This window comes from Scophthalmus maximus, chromosome 2 (assembly GCF_022379125.1).
Source record: "Scophthalmus maximus strain ysfricsl-2021 chromosome 2, ASM2237912v1, whole genome shotgun sequence".
NCBI lineage: Eukaryota > Metazoa > Chordata > Actinopteri > Pleuronectiformes > Scophthalmidae > Scophthalmus > Scophthalmus maximus.
This window is the reverse complement of record NC_061516.1, coordinates 5,438,279-5,462,531: the sequence shown is the minus strand read 5'-3', so window position 1 is coordinate 5,462,531 and position 24,253 is coordinate 5,438,279. Positions and strand designations below refer to the sequence as shown.

General features: G+C 48.1%; 2 protein-coding genes across 5 annotated transcripts in view; both read right to left on the bottom strand.

Moving 5' to 3' along the window:
• The window catches only part of LOC118300658 (seizure 6-like protein), a 51,055-nt gene extending 48,704 nt beyond the window's left edge, over positions 1 to 2,351 (bottom strand). For both annotated transcript variants that reach the window (XM_035625262.2, XM_047330592.1), the window contains exon 1: positions 1,996 to 2,351. In XM_035625262.2, coding sequence (XP_035481155.2) covers positions 1,996 to 2,095 — 100 coding nt within the window. In that variant the 5' untranslated portion in view covers positions 2,096 to 2,351. The remainder of the gene's footprint in view (positions 1 to 1,995) is intronic.
• Positions 2,352 to 10,785: 8,434 nt separating this feature from the next.
• The window catches only part of LOC118301338 (unconventional myosin-XVIIIb-like), a 49,491-nt gene continuing 36,023 nt past the window's right edge, over positions 10,786 to 24,253 (bottom strand). For 2 of the 3 annotated variants that reach the window (XM_035626753.2, XM_035626751.2), the window contains exons 30-43: positions 23,178 to 23,378; positions 22,980 to 23,090; positions 22,289 to 22,393; positions 21,745 to 21,906; positions 21,539 to 21,652; positions 19,688 to 19,804; positions 19,523 to 19,606; positions 19,135 to 19,272; positions 18,862 to 19,047; positions 14,479 to 14,612; positions 13,706 to 13,747; positions 12,556 to 12,711; positions 11,328 to 12,303; positions 10,786 to 10,985 (exon numbers count right to left, since the gene is read on the bottom strand). In XM_035626753.2, the coding sequence (XP_035482646.2) occupies positions 11,343 to 12,303; positions 12,556 to 12,711; positions 13,706 to 13,747; positions 14,479 to 14,612; positions 18,862 to 19,047; positions 19,135 to 19,272; positions 19,523 to 19,606; positions 19,688 to 19,804; positions 21,539 to 21,652; positions 21,745 to 21,906; positions 22,289 to 22,393; positions 22,980 to 23,090; positions 23,178 to 23,378 (2,511 nt within the window). In that variant the 3' untranslated portion in view covers positions 10,786 to 10,985; positions 11,328 to 11,342. The remainder of the gene's footprint in view (positions 10,986 to 11,327; positions 12,304 to 12,555; positions 12,712 to 13,705; positions 13,748 to 14,478; positions 14,613 to 18,861; positions 19,048 to 19,134; positions 19,273 to 19,522; positions 19,607 to 19,687; positions 19,805 to 21,538; positions 21,653 to 21,744; positions 21,907 to 22,288; positions 22,394 to 22,979; positions 23,091 to 23,177; positions 23,379 to 24,253) is intronic. The other variant, XM_035626752.2, reaches the window with a different exon arrangement.

The following is a 24,253-nucleotide window of genomic DNA, read 5'->3' as shown; positions in this document are numbered from 1 at the left end:
GTGTTTGAATGTCGGTGTCGGTGCTGAGTGTGTTTGGGGAATTCGGTGTTAACTCACATTTTTACGATACGCTATCTTAAATAAATATGTATATAAATATATATATTTTATCTGGATGAAGGATTTTAATTCACCAGACACATGGATCTTAAGTTGTCAAGTTGAACAAACGTTAGCAGCGGCCCCACGGAGACTGTCCACTGAACGGCGTTTTTCTGGTACATTTGTATATTCTGTGTTTTTACTGGAGGAAATCAGCAGCTCTGTTTGTGTCGGAGCGGAGGAGGAGGAGACCCTCTCAGGAGCACTCAGCTACTGAACCGCGAACACTGAAGGAATCCTAACCAGGGAGAAGCTGATCGCGATGACGACCACAACTCCCACGGTGCCGCGCAACTTCACGACGTCGCCAAACTCCCGTCTGTTGTTGTCTTGTTTGACAGACCCCTAGTGGCAGACACGTACGTGTCGTGTATTGACACTGAATAAAGATTTGACGGGCCTGAAAATGTCAGGCCATGAACGTTAGGTTGCATTATCCTTTGCAGGAATTTCTGTAAAGGCAGTTGCAATCAGGCTGAAGATGGGAAGAACGCTTGCTGAGACAAAGGCACAAACGGTAACTCTGGATCACTCCAAGTGTGTGATGGGAGGAAAACGATGAATGTTAATACAGTGAAGGAGTTTGGCTGAAAAGGATGACCACGAAGCAACTAGTCGACAAATCGAAAACAGGTTGTGATTTGGATCCTGGTGGCAGATCACAAAGCAGCAGTACGGTTGCTTCAAGGTTACGACGCTGACCGGCACGGACAGTGGCACAGTTTGAATCCAGCAAGGGAGGCAGGCTGTCGTCTCTCCACTGTCATCTCTCCAGCAAAGACAAAAAGCCCCCAAATAATAATTTTAGTCGTTTTATGATGACAAAGACGAGGAGCGTTTATTTCTTAGCAGGTCCGACAACACCAGGGCTGAAGCAATTATCTTTTGAACTTTTGAAGTAAAATCAATTGTGATGATTTCAATTCGTCCTTTCATTCAATTCAGCGATGCGTTTGTGTTTTAATCGACTGTTATTCATCGCGTCAAACATTCACTGAGAGGCTGCATGTAATGACAACATCCACTGGTTGCGTTCCAAAGCCCCCCATGCAGCAGCTTGCGACACAGACACAGACACACACACACACACACACACACACACACACACAAACACACACACACATTCTGTCGAAAAACAAAAAACATCTGTCCGGTCCGGCTCACTCTGATGACATCAGCCGGGGGTCATTTTCTAAACTCCCATTGAACCGAAGAGGACTTTGGTTAATCCACACAGGGCGATGTACCCATGTCTCTCCCACCACCACCATTACCATCATCATCATCATCATCCTCACCACCATCGTCGTCATCATCAGCATCAGCATCATCATCAACAGCAGCAGGAGCAACATCTCTCTCCCTCCCTCTGAGTTGCTGCGTCTTTCAAACGTCAACTTTCTGATGCTTGAGGAATCCCCCCCCCCCCTCATCCCACGCGTGTGAAAGTCTCTCTCTCTCTCTCTCTCTCTCTCTCTACATTCACTCCTGCCTGATCGAGGCTCTCCCACGCACGCGGGTGGGCTCCAGTCCACACAGACTCTCTGAGGATGTGGATGCGTGTGCGCGCGTGGGAGTGTGCCAAACAGCAAATAGCCCGCAACAACGTTTATTTCAGGACTTCAAACACCCCTCCCCCCCCCCCCACACACACACACACACCCCCTGCGAGGACGTGTCTATGCACAGACAGGGATGCCCCATCATCTGCCCGGAGAGGCGAGTTGTTGTTGCGGCGCATTAACAAACACACTCAACTCGTCCTGCCCGAGACGAGAGGACGAGAGCCGGGGGGGGGGGGGGGGGGGGGCAAGACAAGCATGCGGGAGGGGAGGCAACACCGAAGCAGTTCGACCGTGAGTCGGCGACAGCGCACGAACGGAGAGCGGATACCTCCTGCCGAGACGCCGCCGCTCCACAGCAGCGCGATCCACAGCGCCGCGCGCATGGTGTCGCGGAGCCGGCGCCCGAGCGAGCGCGCGGCCGGTGGCATGACGACGGCGGCCGGTCCGGACGGGAGAAGAGAGGCTCCTTGACTGGTTGGGGGGGGGGGGGGGGGGGGCGGGGGGCGGTCACTTTGGTCAGGTGAGAGGCCCAGGTAAACGTCTCGGTCCGGGAGTCAGAGATGGTCCGCGCGTGAGATCGGCAGCATCCTTCTGGCTGCATGGAGCGCCTCTGCCTTCTGCCTCCGATCTGTCCTCCTCTTCTCCTCCGCGGACTCTCCTGTCCTCTCTCTGTCTCTCTCTCTCTCTCGCTCTCACACACACACACACACACAGCGTCCCCCCCCCCCCCCCCCCCCCTCTGTGCGTGCCCCCTCACCCGCCCACCCCCTGCACACACACAACCACGACCCTAGTGATACTGTACAAAGGCTGTCAAACAGCTACTGATATAATAACTTTTGCAGAGAGAGAGAGAGAGAGAGAGGGAGAGAGAGGGAGGGAGAGAGTGAGGGTGACTGCTGTGGGCTGCAGTAAGATCAGGGCACACTTACATAAGATGGAGTGAGAGAGAGAGAAAGAGAATAACATTGTCTCATGTACAGATTCGCTGGATGGATGGTGGGGGTTTTTTTTTGGGGGGGGGGGGGGATTTAAGAGCCATCTCATCCCCGCTGGTATTCTCTGTAAGTGTATTTCACTGTAGCATTCGACTGAGACTTTGACAGTAACTGAAAACACTTCCAGGCTGGCTGACAAATGCTGACCACTACTGGTCTGTGGTTTAAATCTGACTGTCCGGTCCAGGGACAGGGAACCTTTTTCTCTATCGACGGGCCTTTACAGTTTAATAACAAAGGGAGCGCTTGATGTCAAAAGGCAATGATGATGGCAGCAATGGCGATGGTGATACCATGCATGAAAGAAAGTAAATCCTCCCTTGTGCCAAACGCAGCAGTGTTCTCACATCACGGGCCAGAGGCTGGCCAGTCCCTGTGTTGACCTTCAGTGGGTCTTTTTCAATATCAATACTGTGTCATCAGTCTGCTCCATGGTGGTTCCTCCAGACAAACGGATGCTTTGTCTGGTTGTCCACGGCGGCAGCGAGGCTCCTTCGACGATTCTCCTTCTGAATGAGGTTCACTCAGCACAGAACCGGCCTGCGTCACATCGTCAGAAGCACACGAGGAGTCAAGTAGATATATTTAAGTCGGGGACATGTTTTTTTTAATAAAACATATACAATTAAAAAAAGCTTTTGGCAGAACTTGTTGCAGTCTTCTGTACATGGCCGGTCATAGAATTTAAGGGGGTTCTAACAAAAAAACATGGCTGCCGACTGATGTCAACAGCCATTCTTGGGGAGGGACGGGGGCTCTCAGCTCGGGGCCCCTGGCAATTGCCTGCTTTTTACCCTGTTGCAAACACCCCTGACACTGACACGTCTATCCGCTGTTCAATTATGTTTTCTCTTATTGTAGGAAAAAAGAAAAGTGGCGACAGTAGTTTTGCTGAAATGGAAACTCTCCTTTCAGGCTCTCTCTCTCTCTTTCGGCCGCTACATAATTCATGACAAAATGTCTGAGGTGGGCCGTCTGCCGACATGGCAGAACGCCGTCGCTTCCTTCTCGGATAACCAAAGAGCAAAATGATTAGACGACGGCCTCTGAAGGAGGAGAGATATCATTATTTCTGTGAAAGCTCCGCCCCCCCCCCACCCCACCCCACCCCCCGCTTCGCTCGCCGTGTCATCCGTCCTCATCGCATCTCATTGTCCCTCCGTCTAATCCCTCCCCCCATCTCCCATCTTACCCCCCATCTCATCTCCTTTTATCTCTCTACTTTTCCTGCCGTCCGCTTCCTGTTCTCGCGCCGCTGTTGTGTGTTTGCTTCACAGATGCATGTGAGCTGGAGATAAGCCTCCGCAGCGAGCCGGGCTCACGCAGCGGCAGCCTGCCCCGCGCTTCTACGTCTCTCCTTCACGCCGCACGGCCGAGGTGCAGAGGTCACGCAGAGGCCAGATGAAAAGGAGTCGCCTGCACAAACAAGTATAACATTATTTGGGGATTTGGTGGACCAACCAAGCCATTATTCAGTTTTTTTATGGTTTGGGTAGAAGGTTTGCACCTTGATTGAATATTGACATAGAGCTCGTGACATTTTTTTAAATGTCTCTCGTTCAGGGACATTGCCTTCACGAGACCTTCCTGTTCTCGTGACCAGCGGTTTTGGCAGATTAGCGAGGCATATTCATCGCCGGCGAGGAGGCTATGTTTTTGCAAATGTCTGTCTGTGTGTTTGTTTGTTTCTTTGTTTGTTTGGTTGTTTGGTTTGTATATCAGCAGGATTGTGCCAAAACCAAGATTTCCACAAAAAGAATGGGCCAAAAATAACCCGGCCCCTTCAAATTTTGGGGCCCGTCTGGACAAAGGGGGCAGATCCAGAATTGTTTCTGCTCTGCCCTTCTGGTGTTGTCACTGTCATTTATTTGTCAAAAGGATTACTCTAAAACTACAGGACCAACTTATTTATGCATGCAATTTTGTGGACGGGTGGGGCATGACCCAAGAAAGAACCCATTACATTTTGGAACAGATGGAAGGAGGAATGCCCACAAACACACACACACACACACACACACACACACACACACACACACCTCAGAAGACATTGCCAGTGAACAGAATACGGGGCAAGCAAAAGCAGCATTGCCCGAGCAAGTGAGACGGAGAAGTTTTGCAGCAGAAGCTCCGCAGAACTGAGTTGAACTGGCATATTTGCTGACCAGCAAAAAAACATACAACAGCGACCAGAGATAAGGAGCCGCACGCACCCACCCGCTCTTACGCAGGCGACGGTGGGTTCCTCACAATGCGGACAATATTGCATGCCACCGAGGACAATTTAAACGGTGAGCTCACGGCCTGTGTGGGACTGTGGGGTCACTGTCAAATTAACCAACAGACCCTCCTGTGTTAGCTGCTGGACGAAAAACACAGCGCTGCATGCGTTTCCCTCGTCTATGCATCTATCCCTATGCTCTGTGTATGTCCCTACACTCACACACACTTGCTGTTGCAGTGTGTGTGAGATGCCCCGAGGCGGTGGAGATGAGTTAAAGTGGAGATCCTCTATAGTTCCTCTATTGTGAAGATTCCCTAACAAGCCACATTTTGGCTCCAGCAGCCTGCAGCAGTTAGATAACGCACCGACAGGAGAGCTACGGCCAACGTTTTTTTGCCTCACACACACACACACACACACACACACACACATAACAGCTGGCCGATCTATACAAGCACAGCATTCGGCGGCGTACGCTGCGCAGGACGCATCAATTATTAACTGCTTGGTTTTAATTTTATTTGCCCTCGCCGTCAATTCCATTAACAGCAGCTCCGGGGGAAACGTGAACAGGGTTCGTTTCAAAATGGTTGACCTGCCGCCAGGATGTCCGAACGGCGGGGGTCAGTCTCACCAGCGCGAGGATGCAGCCCCGTTACTGTGCACCACACAGCATTTACAAGTGAGGACAACCGGGCTCAGTGTACACGCGTTTTGCTCCGACTGTGGGACGCAGGGAGAGATGTGATCACAGAGGCGGGTCTCCGACTGATGCGGAATATCTAATGTGCAGCTGTCCTCCAGCTCCTAATGAGGAACTTGCTCGGTGCCCGCGGGTTTTCATATCCACGCAAAGATCACGAGATGAATATTGACTATGCACACTTGCACACACATGCCCACAAAGTGACGTACAGTTTGTTAGCTTTTAAAATAAAGACAATGCATGGCTAGTATGCCGACGCTCTCTGCCGTCAACCCCCCGGAGCTCCGCTCAGTATTTCAGTGACAACTGCAATTAAAATGAGCACTTGGCGCCCTGGGTGTTTTTCCATATTGTGCACTGATTTGGTCACGACTGTAATGGCCCAAAGGGAAAAAAAGTACATTTAGTTTATTTTACAGGTGCCTTGTTCGCAAGAGAAGGTTAAAATGGAGCGTGAAGTCGACGGGCGGATTGGTGCAGTGTCAGCAGTGCTGCTGCAGGTGCTGCAGTGGACTGTTGTGGTGAGGGGGGGGGGGGCGATGTTTCAGACTCAGCTCTCAAATTTGGCCATAAGCTCTTGAGTGAAGAAAAGTAACCTCCCCGCTAACTCAAAAAGAAAAAAAAGTATAGGATTAGCCATCCAACAAAACGTGCAACTATGCTGTAGGTCCTGGGTCGGGCCGCGGCGGTGCAGTGATTTGCACTGTGGCCTCACAAGAAGACGGTTCTTGGTTTGACCACACGTATGAAATGTGAGAGTGAACGTTTTGTTCGTCTGTATGTCGGCCCTGCGATTACGCTGGCGACCTGCTCCAGCCGGCCTCTCGCCCCCAAAATGTCAGCTGTGATCGGCTCCAGCCTCGCCGCGACCCTTAAAAAGATAAAGATGATGGCGGGATGGATTCATGGTAAAAAAAACAAACTATAATGAAATCACATGGTGTGACCACGTGTCACACATTAACAAGGTAGGTAGGGTCTATTATGAAACAATTCCATTGATTGCATTGTGGGTAAGGTGGGATTCCCAGTGTTTTCCATTAATAATCTCTAGACTGCGGTGAAAATAACTAGAACATATTGATGTTCTTCTTTTATTTTCCGCGCAGAGCCGCCTGGCGTATCGATTCTGCTCCCGCTGTCTCTCGCACGCCGTCCGTCGGTCGCCATTTGACCGGCCACTGGCAGCGCCGGGAGAAATCCTGTCCAAACAGTGGCGGTGGTGAGCTGTCAAAAATCCATAAGTTTGCCTGTCATTCAGGGCACTACTACATTTGTGGGGTACCCCTCTAACAGGTTTGTTATTTATGATCTATTGACTTAAGGTAAAAGTAAGAAAGGGACAAATTACACAGTAAGAAAAAAGGTACTGCGTATAATAATAATTTCTTCTATTACACCTGAGCTGAAAGACGAGAAACTGGCCAAAAATAACTGTACCTGCAGAGAGTGAGTGCACAGTAAGTTCTCCAACAGCCACGAGTGTCTCAAATTCCCAGGCAAGAATCTTAAAATACAATGTGCAAAAATGGGGTCTTGAATGTTAATTGCGACATTCGCATACACCAGTCCGAACGCTGTATCCGAGCCTGAATCCATCTCACGTGTTTGCTTTGGTTCAATAGAAGTCTGTCAGATTCAGTCCAGAGGAGCCGCTACAGCTAATCAGGTCAGGACGAAAAGCAATAAGCCAATCAGTAGACACCGTGTGGCACACTTCAAGGTGTCGAAGTGGGTCAGCCAGTGGAGTTCGGGGCACACGTTAAATAACCCAAATTTCCTCCCCGACATTTGGAGGGACAATGTTTCAAAAGGATTTAACACTGTATTTTCTGAGGTTTTGTAAAGGGAACGTAAGTCCTCTGTAGATACGCTGGGGTGCAGGGAAACAGACGGAGCGGAAGAAGTTCACAAACCCATCGTCAACCGCAACTAGGCCGGTCTGTCTCTATGAGTTTATAGATCAGTATAATTTGATGTTTTTCATTTTGGATTACTTTCATTGAGTCACTTGTGGTCTCCACATTTTGTCCTTCCTCCGAGCTCGGGTCGTGACAAAATGGGGGCTCGTCCGGGAGCCGTTTTTTTCAAAACGTTTCCGAACCTGTTTCTATGTCTTTCGCAAAGTTGCAGTGCCATCAAAGTTGTCCCTCGCAGTGATTTCTGAGCAGAACCATTAGCAAACAATCAAGGAAAGAGGCAAATAGAACTAGGAGGAATCTGTCTCAAAACACATTTATAGCAATAGAAATGTTAAGGGCTTGTAGGATGTAGTGGCTGTGTATTCAGGCCGTGATGCAGCGTTGGGTTTTCCTCGGACCGCGCAGATATGCATCTTCTACACTCACGTGTTCTGCGTGCTGCATATAGTTTCAACTGGCCTCCTATTGCCTCCAGCTGAACTCTGACTCAGCAACAGATGAGAATGGAAAACATAGGAAGCATATATCCAATGAGGCACTGACAGTTTTGGATCCAACCTCCACACAAAGAACCGAAATTTGACTCTTGACTTAATCGAGAGGGAGCGCCGCCCAGTCCAAAATCACTTCCAACCGCAAGGTCAGAGTCTCATCTAGTTCGTGCATCCAGGACATTCTGTCTGCCATCAAATGGAACTCATCAGTTTGTGGTCATGAAATGGGAAGTCGTGGACGCGGGTGCTCAGATAGTCAAGTCATGAGAATGCAGCTGCTAGGCAACGGCAGGATGGATGTGGCAGGGGTTAACAATTTAGCAGGTGCATGACAAAGACAACACAAAATGTCAGGAGGAAGAGAGATGACACTGTGGGAAATTGCATAATAATGTCACAAAGACGCAAGTCGCAATATATTGCCTTATCATCCAACAAAAAAATATTAACTTGGCAATTTCTGGAAACAAACAGCGACCGTGTCACAGCAGCTTTCAGAAGATTCTGAGGATCGGGGTCGTCAGTGCAACAGGGGGGTCGGAGGAACCGGGTGACACCCTGTCCTGGTCTCTCATTATCAGCTGCGTCCTTGATCGGGACACTGTATCCTTCAGCGCCTCCAGCTGCTGGGTCCGGCAGCTGTAAGTGTGAATAATGTGGATGCAAAAAACACAAGAGCTGCTGTGAAAACTGAATAGTGTTCAATAGACTCTCGCTTGATAAATAATGGCATAAAGAGTATTGACAGTAAATTAAGCTTTGGCAAAAGTTAAATAAGGGAGAGGGGTGTTTTTTTTCTCTCTCTCTCTCTCTGTGTCTTTCTGCTTTTATTCCTCTGTGGGTGAGATGCTGCTTTTTCATGCTGTTCCAATTCTTCCACGCTGTCCACACTGCCAGAATCCCTACGGTCAGAACGTAGACATCGTCTCTCTGCTTGCGCTCCTCAGTCCCTCGCTGCGGTTCTTTAAATATCTTTGCATGTTCTGTCATTCTGTCTTTCAGGCACGCGATTGCACGAACCCCATCATCTCCGACTTCAGGCATGAGCCACCTGCTGTTTTGACTCTGTGGGATACTGTCCTATATCCTGTCCGCATATGGGCTCCCACTTAACGAAGACGCCTCACAACGACAGAGTAATTACCCATCTCTAAGTCCGTGCCTAACCTCCCACTTGATTTATGACGCCAGTTTACATTTTTAAGGAGTTCATCGTCTCAGTCTCTACTTTCAAGTCCTTCTCCAATACAGCATGATGTTTATTTTGTAAATCATGGTTTACAGTAAAATAGACGATAAGCATTGGGGCGCACCGTTCAATGGGTGCAGGTTGCAGGTGTAGGCCCAACGCGCATTGTCCTTTCTCTCCGTCGGCACCACCAGCCCCCCCCCCCCCCCGTTCCTCCGATTATGGTTAGGCATTCTTCTGGTTCCAAAAAACCCAAGAAGGCGCCAGCCAACATGTCCAAACTTGCAGTCTACAGCAGTGCTAGTGGCTGCGGGGATGAATTAAAAAGATTGAAGTTCAGCAGGTGCTGCACGCTGGTGTAGTGGTTAGCACTGTCACCTCACAGCAAGAAGGTTCTGGGTTCAAGTCCCGGTTCAAACCAACCGGGGCCTTTCTGTGTGGAGTTTGCATGTTCTCCCCGTGTATGCGTGGGTTCTCTCCGGGTTCTCCGGCTTCCTCCCACAGTCCAGAGACATGCAGAATGGGGTCAGGTTAATCGAAGACTCTAAATTGACCAGAGGTGTGAATGTGAGAGTGAATGGTTGTCCGTCTCAGTATGTGGCCCTGCGATAGGCTGGCGACCTGTCCGGGGTGTACACCGCCTCTCGCCCAATGTCAACTGGCATTGGCTCCAGCCCCCCCGCGACCCTTAAGTGGATTAAGCGGTGGACGATGGATTGAAGGGAAGTTCAGCAGGCACAATCTTAGTTCGGCCTGTGAGCATGCTACCTTTTTCTAATAAGCAAGAAGATCTTCAAAATCAGCAGATTGAATTGTCTGGGTGTCACGATCTGCTTTCTTCTCACCAACTTAAAAATGCAGGACTCCTTGTTTAGGACATTCTTTTATATATATATATATATATCATCTTTTATTTGATGTGTCGTTTTCCTTCCCGTCTAGTTTCCTGCCTTTGTCCCCCCACCCTGATGTATCGGACAACTGTTCCCGTGTCCCTCGTGTACTTAGTGGCTGTGGCTCAATAATCTGAAAGTTGGTGGATCAATTCCCCGGCTCTTCGAGAGAATGCCCCCTCCTCCCTCGGGAAGACCCTGAGCCCAATGACAGAGGACGAGCTGTGGGACTGGGCGATTGTTAACTGGTCATTAGGAGTAAAAAAAAAAGTCAATTTACCATTTAGTACCTTTGCTCAATAACCTTTTCCTGCTTGTTCACCATAATTCTGTCCTGTTCCTTTGTCGACTGGAGCTACTGTAAGTCTTTTTTTCTTTAATCTATTCTTCACTTCAGAAACCTGCCATAGTCCTGAGTCTGCATTTGGGTCCTCTTATTCTACGTCAACAGACAAGGAAACATTGACAGTAAATGATGTGAACTTTGCCTTGCTAGAGGCCCTAAGAAAAATACTCACGTTGTCCTTAACGTTATTAGGATTCATTCTCTGGGCATGTTGGGTCTTTCTAAAAATATATCGTAATAATGAAAGTAGAAATGAACCTAACCCACCGTTCTAGAGCAATGGTGATGGTGCTATAGTACGGCTAGAAAAACAGAGAGTATCTGTAAAAGGATGACAGGGGCCGAATAATTTCGCAAAAAAGTTATATTCCGTTTTTCTTTTTTATTTGCATACAAACAGTGATGATCTGAAAATACAGGCGATTGAGTGCATGTAGATTTAACAAATGTGTTTTTCAGGTGGCTCGAACGCTAATGTGGAGAGTCGAAAGAAACGTCGTTGTTGACTTCTCGGGTATTTCATTCGTCCGCCTGTGAAGCTCACGGCTGAAAAAAAACAATGACAAGAGGGTTAGAATAGATACGAGGACGTGGGAGACTGGGGTATTACAGTATGTGCACGTGCAGTCACATTTACGGGGCACCGGGGCTGTATTTATCAAACCACCACAGAATCACTGCACATCGTGCTGCACCTCCTCTCAGGGAGCTCAAGTTCTCATTTTTGAGAAATCTGAATGAAACTGCGATTCAGTCTGTCAAATGGATTTTTATCACCATCTTAGTCTTAAAATGATTTTTTTATGCAATAAAAACTGAATTGAAGCGACTTAATGTAGAATTTGAAAATGTTCTAACACAACAACCTTCAGTGGTTGTAACACAGACCTGTGCTCATCCGCTTCAGTCAATCTCCTTCTTCAGGTATCTCTTCATGACTGAAGCCACGTCTCCGCCCTCGCTGCCCTCGGCCTCCAGCCTTTCCCCTTGCGGCCTTTCGAACTTGTGCCTCGACCCGCCGCGCTGGGAACTTCCTCCCGACCCACCGGAGCTGGAGGAATCTGTTTCGGAGCCTTTCCTGCTGCGGGTCGAAGGAGGCAGCTCCCCAAAGTGGACGCTCAGCGCCCTCCTGCCTCCTCTGATTGAGCCGGCGAGGCTGCTGGTGGACTGAGCTCTTCGAATGGCCGGCAGGATGTCGAGCACTGCATCGTCGTGGCCGTTGTCCCCAGTCAGACGGCGATTTCGGAAGACCATGGGTTCCGAACCCAGTGAGCCTTCACCCCCGTCCTCTGTGACCAGACTCCCCAGCATGCATCGCCTTAGTGGCTGCGGGGAACGCTGGATGGAAGTGGTCACGGGGCGGCGGGGCTCCTCCGGGTCCTCCTCGGGGATGGACAGGGAGGGAGGGTGATGGCGAGCGGCGAGTGGGGGGGCCAAAGAGGAGAGGTGGGGCAGCGAGGGAGGTGAAGAGAGGGCATCACTGGAATTGAAGCGAGAGAGCTTGTTTCCGGCCGTAGAGGCGCCGACGGAGGCCTGAGAGTCGGTGATGGAGCGAGAGCTGGCGGCGCGTGGCAGGAGAGGGGACGGCGGTTTGAGGATGCCGGGTCCAGGCCTGGGCTCCTGGAGGTCATCTGGACCAAGAGAGAGGGCCGAAGCTCTCCGTCTCAGAGCCGAGGCTCCAGTCGTTTGATAAATCGGCAGGGAGATGGTGCTGCCTGTTCCATCTCCTGCATCGCCGCCGGCTCTGCGCTTTCTCAGTCCATCCAGCAGTTCCGACAGGGCGGAGGAGGACGGGGCTCGGCCCGGACCTCTGGCACCAGCTCCTCCAGCCTCGGAGCCTTCGTCTTCGGGATCCTCGCAAGAGCTTTAGAGGGATCAAGTTCAGAATCAATCATAGCAGCTCCTGTGACTATGACTACTTTTAGGGATGCAACCAACAATTATTTTCGTCATCAACAGCATCTGAGAGCTCTCAACAGTCCTCCACATCAAGATGTTCAATTAACTATATGTCAAACAGCATTTCCGCCTGAAAAAATGACTGAAACGTCCTTTAATTGTCATCGTCGCAGCTCTTCAAACATTTGTGAATGTGTGCACTGGATGCTGGGCTCACCGGAAGCTGTAGGTGCTCGTGGTGTCAGCAACAGAGTGGCGGCTGCTGTAGGGAGAGCCGCCGCCGCGGGACCCCCCTCTCGGCACTCCTAACCAGCGACGGATCCCCTCTCCAACCTCCTCATTACCCACCGAGCCCACACTGGACACAGAGTCACTGCAGAGCAAAGCAACTTACTCGAACTCCCTCTCAAACCCAGCCATCAGACATCCCCTCCGTTCTTTAGCCGGCAAATTTGCTCCATTCGCCGCAATGATTATTACAGTTTTCCTGCTTTTACAGGTTACTGGTTTTCCAGTCAAGTTAAGTTGGATTATTATATCGGCATGAAGGCACTTAGCAATTGAACAGAATACAGAATCCATCACTGAACAACATGTTGTTATTTCAGTAACATCATACATCTGTTTAGACCAGTTGTCGGTTTGACAACTGGTTCTTATCGGTGAGTTCAATTGCTTGGAAAAGCAGGCAAAATGCAAATGACGAAAACTACTGTGAAATCATACTTCGTCGCGAGAGATGACTCGTTGTTATGGAAGGAAATGTTTCCTTTTTTTTTTTTTTTAAAGCTGTGGCCTAGCTGTTGGCTGTTAGTAGCCATGCATACGGCCCGTTTTCCAATTGCATTTTTCATTCACGGTCGCCGTCACAACACTTGAATCACCCGGTTGTGGGAGTGTGGTGAGATCAGGTCGGGTCTGACAGGTCGAGAACGCACGAGCAAGTCCCACCATCAGACAGGTCGTCAACAAACTTATTTGGAAGTGAAAACGGAGGCAAATGGTAAGAGTATCACCGGTAAACTGTCCTTTCAGTTTTCAATAAAAGGTGATGGGTATTTTACAGGATGGGTACCAACATTTTGAATGTTCATTTTTTTCATTCAGGTTTAATAAACTGTGAGCTTGTTCTCAACCTGTCCGACCATCTGATGATCTGCCTGAGGCGTCACCGTGTTTCCAGACCAGTACAGTGTTATTAGTAGCGGTGGAAATGATGGGCAACAGTGAAAACAAAAATGTATTGAATTTAAATGATCAATTAACTTGTACAGCAAGGTACTGTAAAGTACACACACACACACACACACACACACACACACACGCCGCCACCACCAGAGTCACGCACACATTCGTCAGGTTCTTACAGGTCTTTCTTTCGCGTGAGGGACTCCACAGCAGTTTGAACGCTGGAGTGAAGGGCAGAGTGGTGATAGGGTGAGTTTCAGTGGTGGAACTGTTCAAATACTCAGTTACAAGTAAAAGTGAGACATTAAATATGTTACCTGAGTAAAAGCATGCAAATATAAACAGGAATTTGTACCCGAAGTATCAAATAATTGAGTGTTATATACACATTATTACTGATACATTAATGTGTGAGCAGCATTTTACTGAAGTGGTTATCATCAAGTGTATTTTATGTAGGGCTGCAACTAATGATTGTTTTTATTACAGATTCTTCTGCTTATCATTTTCTTAATTATCAGATTGATTATGTAAGACAATAGAGAGAAATGTGGCTCCCATTTAACCACAGTGAAACCTCAACAATTCTCAATTTTTGTTCAACTAGTCATCCAATCCTAACGCACAATTACTCGGGTTACAGTAAGTGCAGTGAGGGGTTTTAGTAATAGTTTGAATCACGTTAAAGGAAATTCTCATATTTGAGAAGCCGGAATGTTACATGAAAATTGATTTTTGACGAGAGCCTTTCTGTCAGTCGACTAGCATCATATTTTATACACTCTTCATAGGTTTTAAACTAAAATATTAATTTGTAACTAGTAACTTAAGCTGCCAGATAAATTCAATGGGATAAAAAGGAATAAAATAAAAAAAACAGCTCCTCAGACTTGTACCAAAGTACAGTTATTGCGCTGCTGTGATCAAACTCGGCAGAGGACAGGTCAAATACCTTTCAGTGTCACTCTCGTCGCTCGACTCCACTTCCTCCAGGGCGGCCTGCAGATCCACGATGCGGCGGATGGACGTCTCCAGGTCGGCCTGCAGCGCCTGTCTGACGGCGCTCAGCTCCTCCACTTGCATTTCCTGTCAACGGACATGGCGAGATTAAAGGACACAGCATGTTACCAGCAAATTCTCACCCAGATCAGCTCATCAGTCAAACGGCGGGCGTCCAGTGGCACGTGCTCTCTCACGCGCGGTCCTACGCACCAGACCGTGGTGTCGATGTTTGGACCACTCGGGTTATTTACAGGAAAATTGTAACGTACGCACACTGATACCGGGGCAATGGTGTGATTTATTAATTCATCTTGTCTGATGTTGCTGCTGCTGTTCTGTCCCTCTGGCATCTCCTCACGTATCCCTGCACTCACACAGTCACACCCACACCCACACACACACACACACACACACACACACACTTGTCTTGGGTGAGTTGTGTTCTCTAGCCCCCAGACCCAAACCCTCACCTACACCTGATTCTAACCACGAGCCTGAAGTCTTATCCCTCAAACTAGACAAAATGTCCCCACAACGATGGTCTCACACCAATATTTGTGAACACAACCATAAAAAGAAACACACACACACACACACACACACAAACACACACGCCACTGCACACACGCACAAAAGCCTGTAGGCTTTCTAAGTTATTGGCTTTGTTGGCTTTGAGGAGACGGGTGTGGGTGCACCGGTTGTCATGGTGACAAATACAGTAAGCATGTATCAGTGTGTGTGTGTGTGTGTGTGTGTGTGCGCGCCCATAACCTTGAGGAGACAATGAGGATTAATCACAGTCAGAGAGAGAAAGCAGGATGAGGGAGAGATGACGTTAAGAAGGCTGGGGGAGGTGGGCGGAGGAGGAATATTGTGTGTGTGTGTGTGTGTGTGTGTGTGTGTGTGTGTGTGTGTGTGTGTGTGCGTGCATGCATGTATAGTTGGTTGGTAGGTTGTTAAAGGGCATCCTTGCACGTGTGTGTTTCTCTGTGCTAATAACTGAATAATCATCGGAGCTCCTTCTCGTCTCCTCAGCTCAGAGGTCGCTGAGGAATCCGCGGCGAGCGACAACACAAACACGGTTGAGTCCATAAAACTGAGTGCAACTGGTAATCTTCAGGGAGCAAAACAACTCTTCGCGTATTAGTTTGCTGCAGCTACAGTATCTCTAGACAAAAAAAAACATCCTCAAAGATGAAGTTGGCTGCTCACATATGAAACATTTAATCTCGCCGGTTGCTTGGAGAAAGCCCAGGAGTCTCGCATATTTCCTTTTTCTCTCCCCATCTCGTCTGAGTGCGGTTTATCTTAAACTCTGCACATAATCACGTGTTCCTTAGAAATATGCAAATATTACATTTTGACTACTTTTTGTGTTTGACTTGTGGAATATAATTAATGTGATGGAATAGGGCCCAAATGTTTGCTGTGATACTTAAACACATACTGTGCATATCAACCTGCATACACACTTTGAGTCCAAATCTGCATACTTACAGAAGCACATGCACACATTTAAGGCCGTTGCAATGGTAAATGACAAGAAAGCATTTTAATTAAAGTGCGATTTCAGAAACAGTTTCAAAGAAGACACTCACCCCGCGGGTCTGAGTGAGCTGAGGTGCTCAAACAGTAAGAGCTCTTTCCCCTTCAGTCTTATACGGTGTGTGTGTGTGTGTGTGTGTGTGTGTGTGTGTCAGGTGAGGCTGCTGTAAGAGCGATCACAGTACATTTACAGAGGAAGTCGCGGTGAATGACAGGACTGAGGTTTGAATCCTGATTCACTTCCGGACTTTGATATTGGAGGAAGCCTATCCTGCGATTGTCAGAGGAAAGTGAGAATCTGTCTGTACCATTTCTTACGACGAGTCACAGTGTCCATCTTTAGCAAACTAATTAGGTTGAGTCAACATGTTCTCGCCCTGGAACATGGCCACGGCCACTGCTCCTCGAATGTCCAACGAGGCTTCACTGTTTACCATTATAGCGGCACAGGGGGAGGATGCATGCTGGTGACGTCTTGTTCTTGTATGTCAACTCAGCGACGCAGCCTACACCATCCAGTGGACGTCATTGTCGTATTTCATCAAACATACATCAAACTTGACGTGGAACCTGAGTTCATTAGCTCCGTGTCACACACGCAATTAACTTCCCACCAGATCTATCTATCCATCTATTATATATCTTTATCTCTCTCTCCCCATAAACGACCACATAGATGCTTTGTACGACCTATGTGGTCGCTTTAAAGACCGCTGACCTCTAGCGGCCGCTAGAGGTCAGCGGTCGAGACGTATACCGCGAACTTCGTAAGTCCGTCAAGTTTGTGGATCCCAGTGGATTTGCTTATGTTTTGTAAAGCAATCGTGCTGATTGTCTGCCATGCAACCATAACCTTTACCTCTACAAGCTCATTAACCATGGGTTAGTAAATACATTTAAAAAAAACTCAACAACGCTCTGAGGGGGAAAGTATTTGTGGGGTTCCTCCTGTCAGTGGTACAGGCACTATTTTAGGAAACCGTCAATTTGGTCGTATTAGAGCACATACAACATAGTTCTTCGGATGAGTTGGAGTACTATATATATAAATAGATAGATATAGATATAGACAACACTGATGACATCTTGGCCCAATAAATATCGAAGTTTGTTGGCAGTGTGAGAAAGTGATTTCACTCAAGTTCCTCCATGATGATCTTCCAGCCTGTTTCATAACCAAGTACCACAAGATATCATATTTCATCATATCGACTTGATTACTAAGCTTTAAGCTTAAAGTGTGTAATTTTTATAATTTTCTAGTGGCATCTGGTGGTAAAGTTGCAAACCTCAGCCAACTGAGCGACCGACAGGGGACACTTTATGGCGGCGCGCCGCCGATTCCATCTCCAGTTCCCGGCAGCGTCTGAAAATTCAACGCGACGTATTCTGGACCGTTTTGTGCATCAACCGTGTTCAACGCGACTCACACGGAGGTCGGGTCCACCTCATGTTGCAGGTGATTATACATATATGAACGCATAGTTATGGACAATATAAGACATACAAACTCACAGAATTATTACGGAATGGGCAAGTGTGTGTTTGCGTGTTGACGAAGTGAAACCCCCCCCGCTGCCGAGCTCAAACGCGGTTTGATCGGCAGTGAAAGTGATGTCTTCTAATCTCGCAGACAGTGCACCAGATGTTGTTTTTGTTAATGAGTGCAGCAGAGATGAGTGGGACTGCTCTGGAAGTGCGGTTTAGTTCCAATAACAGCCTGGAGGAAGTGTTTTTTTTATTTCTTTTGGCCAGGGCTTTTTCAGTGCCAGCCCCACTAAAGTGTTGTCTCACAGCTTGCGTGTGAGTAATGCCTGTTTATATTTAGCAGCCTCTGTGGTTTCCAGGTAGCGTGGGGGATGATCTGTCTGCAGGTGAACTTTTTAAATCTAATATTGTTGTCTTTTTTTCCTTACACTGTAGAGCACTTTGGGTGGTCGATGACTCTAAATAAATACAGTCCATGTACCATTACTCACAGCTATCAGTCCTCTAAATAGGCCCGATTGTGTTCGTCAAGATCCACGCAGTATTCCCTGGGACATCCGTGAAAATGTCAAAGTCGTCGTACATCACAGTGCTAAAGAAAGTGATGAAGAATTCCAGGATCCGCCGCTTTGTCGGGATCCGTCCCTAGTTATCTATTTCGTTCGCCCATGTCCCATGATTCTACCACATTTTATGGTAATCCGTTTTTGCGTAATCCTCCTGACAAAACAACTGGACGGGGGCGAAAACATAACATAATCCCTGGCGCAGGTAGTAATACTTACATGAATGTTTATCATATTCCGTCCCACTCATTGTTACCCAACCGGATGTAAAAATGTTAATCAAGGCCATGCATTCTAAATTCAACACTGATTGGTCTCTGTGTGTGTGTGTGTGTGTGTGTGTGTGTGCGCGCGAGCGTGTGTACTTTTGTTAAGGCTGTTGATAACCTATGAGACATGAGCTATGCTCCCATTCTTAATGTCAAACGAGTTTTCAGCGAACTTTTGAAAGTTCGCAATAAACAAAAATGCAAATGACGCGTGTTTCCGTACTGCTTTGGAGAGCGAATATACCGGAGCAGTTTGGTCAGAAGGTGGCAGTATAGGCTATGTCGGCCTACCGTAACATGGCTGTAATAGAACAGTAGAAGAAGTAGAGGTTGCAAACCAAAAACAAAACTACGGTTGCCCTGGCGACATACCCATGCTGTATGCTTGGCGATGGAGAGAGGGAACACGGACAGAGTTCTGAAACATTTGTGAAACAAAATGCAGCAGTGGTACGGGCGTGTTACCAGCTCCATGCGTCTGCGGCTGCTGTTCTCCTCTCTCTGGCTCAGCTCCTCCATCTCATGCCTCATGTCCTGAAGGCGCTGCTGGTAGTAGCGGGCGTTCTCCCTCTCCCGGGCTTCGGCCTCGGCGCTCTGCTCCAGCTCCTCTCCCAGACGGACCACGCTGTCCCTCAAACGCAACACCAGCACCTGCGGCACACATTGTGCAGAATTGGGCCAACATTTTGGACAAAGCAGTGCGGGAGAATGAAAACACCAACGCGCGTTGACAATCACCTCAAACCTCTTGACCTGGCCTCTCTGAAACTCCAGCTTATTTTCCAGGTCACACACTCGGGCCTCCTGTTTACTGACGATGCTGCGCCCCACAGTGGATGACTCCAGGAACTGCACCCTGGACACTGACTGCTGCAGCTGCAAACACGAGAAGGTGGACGGAGGGAGAGGAGTGAGCCAAAAAACATTTGGCGTGGCAAACCATGCACCCACGGATCAGTTCGTTTGGCAGGGCTCCATCTGGAGCTCACGGCTACACCGAGAGCTGTGACAAAGAGGTTCAGTGTTTTAGAAATCCATTGAAATCTTAAATTGCCCAAATTCAGTAGCACATAACTGATTCATAATCCCCTCAGTGACGCAGTTATTTTCCGGTTGCCCAACAAACCTCTTCCTGGAGAGAGTGTCTCTGTTTCTTCACCTCCTCCAGTTCGGCTTGTAGCTCTCTGATCTGAGAGATGTCACTGGAGGACTGGACGAAAGAGGACAAGCGATGAGAGGGATCGATCGGTGGTCAAAACAGGCAGACAGGAAGCGCGCGCGAAAGCCCTACCTGTGCGATGAGCGCTTTGTGCTTCTTCATGAGTTCGTTGAGGTCCTCCTGGTCCTCCTCGAGCCTCTTCAGCAGGTCCACCTTCTCGTGCCGCAGCAGGGCCAACTGCTCGTCCACCTGGACACACAGAGGGTACGGTGGAATTGTCAAATTGGCTAAGGAGGTGTCCTAAATCTTGACGTGACCCGGGAGTATTTGATCAGCAGCCATGATAAGAGCTGTTCAGATTCTCTAAATGCATAGGAAAGGAGCTTCAATGCTTCCTTTCCTATCTCCTTTAGCATAAGGTACACTGGAGCTTCCTATGTGAGAGTAAGGAGATATAGACGCCCCACAATGCATTGCGGCAGCGCTATTTAACGTGACGCGCCACTCACGGACGTAAACGATTCAATCCCAAGTAGAAGTACAAGCAGAAGAGTATGAATATGATCCAGAAGTGACGTCATCATGTCAGTTACTGTTACATATGAATCATAACATGGGATGCCACACGGTGGTAAAACACCGAAACATGCTGATGGAGCCGCTGAGGTTTTTGTAGTCCATCTTTCGGAAATGTGTAGTTTCACCAGGGCAGACGCATCAACAACATCCGCCGTCGCGTGATGACGCAGGTTAGTGAAAGTCGAGTCGGATTCTCTGAGCGGCGCTGTCTGCTTTTCCTAAGTCCTATCAGTCGTCCTTTACACCTTTCCTTGACCTCATGACGTTTTCCACTGAGGTCAAGGAATAGTAGGCAGGAAGGACAATTGGACAGGAGGCGGTGAGACTGGGTTGTCTGCACCACGCTCACAACTTCACTTTGATCAAAACCCCCAGAGAAGGCAAAAGGTGTTGATATGGCTGGTCACCACCTTGAATACACCACATGCACTAGGCTTCGTGACGTACCTCCGCACTTAGTCCGGGTCTTTTTCCTGCTACCCACTGTTCGGCATCATCGAAATTTAATGGCGTACTAAGTTTTCATGGGTTTCCGACCCATCCCGACCTGAGAAGACGACGGCTGGTTTCTCCGTCTTCTGCAGCGGACACGCTGTTGAACCGGACCGGAAACAGTTGCGCAGTACTAAGTAGAACCCGGACACGGTTGTGCAAGTAGCCCGTTAATACTCTACTTAAGTCCACTTGGGTTCGTACAGCTCTGCCCCACTGTTTTGTCTGTCAGGCATCACAGAAGCCAATGTGACATTTCATTGTTGGAATGAAAATACGTCACAGTTGAACATCAGTAAACGGCTGAAGCAGCAGAAGATGACGTCACAGCAGATTTTTCAGACAAAACTATATTTTAGATGTAAACAAAATTTTGGTTTTGGTGGAGCAGTGATAAGCATAGGAGCTGCAACAGTTAATCGATTAACCGATTTGTCATCGACTTCTTTAGTAATCGGCAACTATTTTGATAATCTTTTAATCGGTTCAAGTAGTTTTTATGTGACAGAAAACTGAATATCTTTTGTGTGTGGACAAAACAAAACATCATCTTAGGGTTTTGGGAAACTTGATCAACATTGTTCACCATTTTATGAAATTTTATGGACCAAACAACTAATCGACTAATCGATTGTGAAAATAATCGTTAGTTGCAGCCGTAATAGGCAGCATGCGTACAATTATTACTATTAGGGCCCGAGCTCCACTGACAAAGTCAGAGCGAGGACCTAATTGAGTGAATGATTATTATTATGATTGTTATTTTATATCAATATTTTATTGGTTTATTAAGTTGGCTACCTCCAGATTAGAACACGTTTTAGCCTTTAGTCTTGTCAGTATGTTAGCAGATCCAATGTCCAATATGCACAGTAACGGGAGTATATTCCACGTAGTCACGGCTGCACTCACCACGCTCTTCTGCTTGCAGATGTTCTCCAGTTCGATCTGAGTGTTCTCCAGCTCCTGGGCGAGAGTCGTCTGAAGGCCCTCCGCCTCCAGACGCCTCGCCTCGCTCTCTTCCAGCTAAACGGAGACAAGAGTGAGTTGGTCAGGGGGAGGGGGGTAGACGGTGACACTCAGGTGGACGTAAAGTCTTCGGTAGCTGGGGGTGTCACCTGACAGTGTAGGCGCTCGATCTGCTCTTTGCTGCCGTTGGGCACGCTCTGACCCGCGCTGTCGACCGTGGCGAGGAGCAGCTGGGTATCGGCCAGCAGGGCGTGAGTCCTCTTCAGGTCTCTTCTCAGCTTCTTCTCCACATCGAAGTCCCTGTGTCCCACCTGCAGGACGACAAGAGCTCAGACTGAACCTTCCATGACATAGATAACCCTACAAAAAAAACAACTTAGCATTATATCTGGGGAAAAAAATCAGCCCCACTCCTGAATGTTTGAACAGCTATTTGTGAGGCTCGGCTACAGACCAGAGCCACCGATCAGCCGCACGGTTAAATGCGAACGCTTATCTTGTGGTGCCCGGAATGCACGGACTAACATAGTGATCGGCCAGAGAATCTCAACCCACAATATCCATGATCTGGGATGTGACACATTTTTATGGACCATCATTCAGTCGGATGGGGGGGGGGGGAAAAAGCACGTACAAATGTAAAGATGTAAGAGTTTATGTGACACAATTATCCGTGTGTGTGCGTGCGTGTACCTGGTCACACAGAGTTGCGATGAGTCCTTCCAAGTCGTGCTTCTCATGAATCACCATCTGCTTCTCCTCGTACTCCTGCTCTAACTGCATCTCCAGCTGCCTCAGCTACACACACACACACACACACACACACACACACATGCGAACGTACCACAAAAAAGAAAAACATGATGAACGACCTGGAACAAGTTTTTATCGTCTATGACGGGAAACTTGTCCCTGCAGCATGATGCATAATGACGGGCATAAAAAAAGTGATCACGTGCGGATGTATGAACTAAACAGCATAAAATACCAGAGGCCTCTGAAGCAAATGAACCAGAGTTTGGTGTTTTCAACTTTCTGCCAGCGGGATTAAGCCTACATTTTTTTGGACAAGGAGATAAAATCCATTGCAATCTGCAGGTCCACTTCCATGTCGCCTGAACCGTATTCTGCACTTTGTTGCAACAGGAGACTTTGAACAAAACCAGCCTGACTGAAAGTCTTAACTCAGCTGTTAAATAAATATAGTGGAGTTAAAATGTGGACTAGAAAAATAAAGAAGCACTAGTGAAAAATTATACAGTAGTGAACCATGAGTACCTCAATATTGTATTTGTATTTGTAAAAATCAACTTCGTTTCTGACCTAATGCAAAATGCATGCTGGGATGTAGTCAATCCCATTCACTGGATTGTGCTCAACCCACCCGTCTCTGAGAGGACTTGTGTACGTCCTCCAACTCCTCCTCTTTATCCTCCAACTCTTTCTGGTGGATCTGCTTTATTCTCTCCACCTCCATCTCGAACCTCAAGTGGATCTAGCGGAGAGAAGAGCAATCAGGCGAGAGAGGCAAAGACGGGGCGGACGCATTCCAAACGTGTCTGCGCGCAATTGTCCCGGGCACCTGCTGCTGCTGTTGCACGCTGGCCGCGAGCCTGGCGATCTCCTCCGCCCTCTCGCCGGCCTGGGTCTCCAGGAGTCGGAGCTGTTTCTTGAGGTCGGGGAGTGAATCCGAGGCCAGGTCGACGGGGAGGCTGAGGTCACGGATCTGAGCGCACAGCTCCTCCTTCTGCTTCTGCAGGCGACCCACCTCCGTCTGGCTCTCCTGCACACACCCATCACACGCGCGTCACAGTGCGGGTTAAACATTTTGGTCATCCTCTGGTGCAGGTACAATGACCTGAACTTGCTCAAGATCACTTTGGCACGTTTTGGCCACATGGGAGTTGAAACCAACGATCTCCAACACAGACACAAAAACGGAGAAAAGAAAGACGAACCTGCCGTCATGTAACAAAAGATAATTTCATACACAGTAGGTCTGGAATGTATTGAACTTTAAAGAATTAACTATACAGTACAGCCCAATATCACGTTAACCTTCAGCGAACACCACATTTTCTGCGATGTGTCAAATGTGCCGTTGACTGCGCACACACAGTTCCCCGAACATGTCTCCCTCATCTCAGACTCATCAATCTAGGGTTAAATCTGCGTCATTTAACTGCCGTGACAACGCGCCATGAATCAACTGTGACAGCCATGATTTCCACAATAGATTATGTGCTCTTTCCCATGTTCACATGATGAATGGAGGCCATTGACATTTTACTTGAAGCCGATCTCCCTAACAGTGCCTCGGTTTTTCTATGTCAGCGGTTTGCTCCCACAGTCCGAATGCATTCATTCTGCACTAACACACTGATGACTCATTGTGTCAATATTTCACACCAACACCAATGCACAACAGGACTGAACAGTGTCAAGTAGCATTATTCGCCAGACCCACCGTGACCTCCCCCATTGGTATGTGAGCCTCATTTTGCAGCCTCGAGTTTTTAGTTTTTTTTAAACCAGCTGTCCAACTTTCAATCACGCTGTATCCACTCTACGATGCTCTATCGTCTGTTTGACTCTGAATGAGACCATAATATCCTAAATTCACATCATGCTGTATTGCAGAAGAGTTGAAACTAGAGA